This window comes from Silene latifolia, chromosome 11, assembly GCF_048544455.1.
Source record: "Silene latifolia isolate original U9 population chromosome 11, ASM4854445v1, whole genome shotgun sequence".
In the NCBI taxonomy this organism is placed as follows: Eukaryota; Viridiplantae; Streptophyta; class Magnoliopsida; order Caryophyllales; family Caryophyllaceae; genus Silene; species Silene latifolia.
Genome location: NC_133536.1, coordinates 186,350,524 through 186,355,397, shown reverse-complemented (window position 1 = coordinate 186,355,397; position 4,874 = coordinate 186,350,524). Strand labels below are relative to the sequence as shown.

At 36.7% G+C, this 4,874-nt stretch overlaps 1 protein-coding gene across 1 annotated transcript; it reads left to right on the top strand.

Annotated features, from left to right (window-relative positions):
• The first annotated feature begins 403 nt into the window (after positions 1-403).
• On the top strand, positions 404-2,986 carry LOC141615234 (uncharacterized). Its single transcript, XM_074433686.1, has 2 exons — positions 404-1,249; positions 2,082-2,986. The coding sequence occupies exons 1-2, from the start codon at positions 641-643 to the stop codon at positions 2,817-2,819; spliced, it is 1,347 nt and encodes a 448-aa protein (XP_074289787.1). The 5' UTR covers positions 404-640; the 3' UTR covers positions 2,820-2,986.
• The last annotated feature ends 1,888 nt before the right edge of the window (positions 2,987-4,874 follow it).

The window sequence follows — 4,874 nt, the reverse complement described above, 5'->3', positions numbered from 1 at the left end:
CCCTTAAGTTCTACTTGTCTTAAATGCACATTTGGGGTAGAAATGTTTATGAACTAGTCAACCGTTTACATTTCTAGCAGACTGATCAACCAAACTTGTTTTTCCACGACATTGCGTCTTCAATGCTCTTTATGGATATAAACAAAATGATCAAATCACCAAAAACAATGAATTAATTTTTTTTTTTTTCTGATATTATAAACAATGAATTAATTGAACGATTAATTTCGCAGATAGTATCAAAAATGGAAATTTCAATCCGAATGACAATATTAAAATGGACAATGAGAGGACATTATTTGGTGGTACCGATTTTTACAAATCAGAAATTATCGAAATTCATTACAAGCCGATCGACAACGCTATATTTCCTGTGTACAAAATATATTAGTTAAAATATTACAAACTTAGAAAATAAATTAAATTAAATTTTCAATGTTCTAGGACCGGAGTAGTTAGTGTCATAAACCCGCTATAGTTTAAATGGCGTCCTAACATGTAGCATCCTATCATTGTCCATTACTCCGTTTAAATTTCCTAGCTGAAGTCATCTAAGAAGTCGACTTGTAGTGTATTATAATTTATAAGATGAGATTGACTATATAATTTACTCTTCAAACTTGCAAACTTGTTCAATGTGATGGAAATACAAACAGAGAGATCCGAATTCGTAACTACAAATCTATATGATGCAGCGATCGAAGGAAACGTACCTTCATTAATCAATTTGTTACAAGAGGATCCACTCGTCCTAGATCGATGGAGCTTTAAAAACTCTACAAATTTCGTACAAACACCATTACATATAGCTGTTAATCTCGGTCACATAGAGTTCACCCGAGAAATTCTTCGTAGAAAACCCGAGTTAGCAGAGGAGATTGATCACTCGAAAAGATGGTCACCCTTACATGTGGCCTCAGCAAAAGGGCACTTAGAGATTGTCAAGGATTTGCTTGCTGCGAGTCTTGACATGAGTTTTGTGCAAGACCTTGATGGAAGGAACCCGGTTCATGTGGCCGCGATTAGAGGTCAGGTTCATGTGCTTGATGAGCTTGTTCGGACCGTGTCACTGGCAGCTCGAGAGCGCACTTATAGTGGAGAGACTGTACTCCATTTGTGTCTGAAGCATGGTCAGCCAGAGGCCTTTATGTTTTTGGTTAATGTGTTAGATGATGGTGAACTACTTAACTCTAGAGACAGTTATGGTAATACGGTTTTGCACCTAGCTGTTGCGGCTAAACAACTTGAGGTAAATAATTTATTAATTTACTATCCATTTGAGATAAGTGTTGCCATCCTAATTTTATACTCCTTCCGTCCCAATCATTTATTTATCTTTGATTAAAAATACACCTCACAAAGAATATATAAGAGGTAAACAAATGATTGAAATCAAGGAAGTACGGTATGATGGAGTAATGGTGTAAATAATTTAGGGGCCGGGTGTAATCGAGCCGAACTGAACTCGAGCTCGGCTCGGCTCATATTGTAAAACTCTAGTCCGAGCCTGAACCCGAGCTCTTGAAATCAGGTCTCGGGACAAGCTCAAATGATATTTAACAAGCCCGAACTCGAGCTTGAACTTTGTTTGAGTACCATTTTTCCTAGCATTATTTTAATTTTACTTAATTTTATGTTAAAATTCCAATTCAAACTATTGTTTTTCCGTATATTAGCTTAAAATAACATTTCCTGTGTTATTTGCTTTTCTAAACTAATATTTTAATTAATTTAGCATAAGATTGATACAAATTAAGAAAATAATATTGATAAAAATTAAGTTAAATAATAACGAGCTCAAACGAGTTTCCAAGGTTTGGCCTCAGCTTGGATCAAGTCCAAGCCCAATCCCAAGTTCTCAATTTAACTGATCACGAGTCGAGCTTTGATCGAGCCCGATCCCAAAGACTTGTCGAGCGGGCACGGCTTATTTACAGCCCTAAGTGTAATACATGTTGTATCCAACATATTATATGATAATATATGTAACAATTTATATTGGATAAGCACTAAAGTCAAACATTTGAAACAAATGAACATAAAGGAAATTTTTGGCTCATTTCAAATCTCGTCATATGTAGGTTATTGTATCATTAACATCAAACAAAAGGATGGAAATAAATGCAATCAATAGAAATGGCTTGACAGCCATGGATACCTTCATTCAAAGTAGGAAGGACATAAACGACAGGGCGGTCTGGCGAGCTTTAAGACAAGCACAGGCAATGACATCAAAGGAAGTACTTGAACCTCGAAACCAACATCAACGACGATTGGACGGTCAACGAAATGGACTAATGGTAGTCGCATCACTAATCGCAACCATGGCTTTCACAATTGGGGTTAGCCCTCCAGGAGGTGCGTGGCAAGATAACAATAACGGACACAACGCAGGCACGGCCATAATGGCAGATGCTGGTCAAGAACAATCCGATAAGAAATTACTCTTGTTCATGAATCATATTGGAATGGGTCAATATCAATTGTTACTAATTATAAACACGACAGGGCTAATCTCATCGCTAAGCGTAATATTGCTTCTAATTAGCGGCCTCCCCTGCAAGCGACTCTTTGTAGGGATGCTAATGATAATAATGTGGATTGCAGTGACTGCGACAACATTATCTTATATGATTGCAGTTAACTTCCTAGCGTCAGGTAGACCGGACCGCACCGTTTGGAATGCCATAGAAATATCATTGTATGTTTGGCTATTGTTGATGATACTCCTATTGCTTGGACATGCCCTGCGGTTTTATTTGTGGATCAGCAAGAAATTGGTTGTTAGAGAGAAAGTTTGGCAAGGCCCAGTCTCATGAAGTTTGATTGTTTCATGGTTAGATTGACCATTTACTGTTGATTCTTTCTTTTGTCAACCTATTTATTGTAGTTGGCAAGGTTTGTGTTGTACAAATCGTATGTGAAAGAGAATAACGGTTCAATCTTGACTAGAATAAGTAAGTAGACACCTTTATAATTTTATTCATGTACTATAGTTAAGTTTGAAAATAAATTATGGTGTGAATTTGAGTTATACTCTTATTTTCCAATGAGATTTATCAACGTAAATTGAACAAATAATAGCACATGTCTTACTCCGTATTAGCATAGTGATAGAGTCCTAAAATGTAATAGTCATGATTTGGGTTCAAACCCCGTCATTGAAGTAGAAAAACAAAATGTACTAATTATGCAGAATTATAAATATGAGATTATTTCAAACTTATTTGCTCAATAAAATTTCACAATGCATATATTTAATGGGTACCGACATCCAATATGGTTATTACTTAGTAGTGGATATCCAAAGTATTAGACATCGAAATAAATGAATCGAAAATGAACATCTAATTTGAGAAATTTTGAATATTGATATTCAATACGAACTAACTACCTACGTTATTGAAATTTTATTTTTAAAATAAGTAACTTATTTGACAAAAATAATTTCAGTTACACAGTCAATTTATTCAGAGTGGTGTTTGCACAGTGATTGTTGAGTGCTCTGGTGAACTTGACGATATTGGGTTGATGTTAGTGTTGTTCCCAGAAAGATCCTCATTATTGAGATTAACTGTCGTAATGCGATGTATGCTAGCCCTTCTCTTATCTTCCCCACCTGATATTTGCCTTATGAAATATTTCTGTGTATGACTTGCTACTTGGGTTGGTGACCACAAAGTTCCTTGAAATGTTTATCTAGTTTCCTCTTCCATATTTCTTCAATCCCATTAGGAACTACCTGGAAAAAAAAATACCCGAATTATTTTAAAACAAACATGTCAACTTTTACTATGAAATATTCCTAGCACGTAAACTTGCGAGTAAAAGATAAAAGTAAAAGGTTAATTAAGAAACTCCATGTGATGCTGAGGAATGCTTCAAATAAAAAAAAAAACTACTATTACCGTCTTAAATGAGAATTTGTGCTAATTAAGTTCAAGAAGTCACACCAGCAAATGAACATTGAAGTACCAAACTCAATACCATCCATTAATCCCTCCAGCAGACTTTTCGTATGTATGGGAAAATACGAGGTCACATGTACGCAACGCCTTTGTAACATCCTCTCTTACCCGGCCGAGGTAATCGGAAGTACTACTATCTCGATTTTCCGAGGTAGTGTATCAAAACTCCAATTAATTACCATTTATTAAAGTACATGTTTAATGGATTACATAAATGAATAATGCAACATACAATGTCTCAGCTACTACATACAATCATTCTACGCAGGTCTACATCGACTATCATGTGACTACTCAACTCGGAGAGTAAATACGAACGAAGCTCAGTAAACCAAGCCTGAGGGGCCTGTTTTAAGCCATAAATGGCCTTTTTAAGGTTGCAGACATGAGATGGGTAACAAGGGTCCTGAAACCCGGGAGGTTGAGACATGTAGACGGTGTTAGAGAGAGAACCTTGTAAGAAGGCATTGTTCACATCAAGATGACGTAAAGGCCAACGGTTCACAGTAGCAAGAGATAGAATGAGACGAATAGTGGCGGGTTTGACGACGGGACTATACGTATCAGTAAAATCAAGTGACGGCCGTTGATGAAATCCTTTGGCCACATGACGGGCTTTGAACTTGTCAATGGAATTATCCGAGTTATATTTAACGCGAAAAACCCATTTACAACCAATTGTATTAAAGTGTGGCTGAGACGGAACAAGAGACCAAGTTTCATTATTTTTAAGAGCTTGAAACTCGGCTTCCATGGCAGTACGCCACCGAGGATCAAGAAGAGCTTGTTTAACAGTCGTGGGAAGAGAATTGGAGACACTGAGAGAGACGGTTTTGGCATACTTTGGATTTGGTTTGACTATGTTGTTAGAGAGACGGGTAACAACATTGCGGGGAGGAGGAGGAG

Bases quoted from the DNA above. Each gene is read 5' to 3' on its own strand.
- LOC141615234 (XM_074433686.1), top strand. From the start codon at position 641: ATGGAAATACAAACAGAGAGATCCGAATTCGTAACTACAAATCTATAT. The intron at 1,250-2,081 runs GTAAATAATTTA...CGTCATATGTAG, and splicing joins TTGCGGCTAAACAACTTGAG to GTTATTGTATCATTAACATC.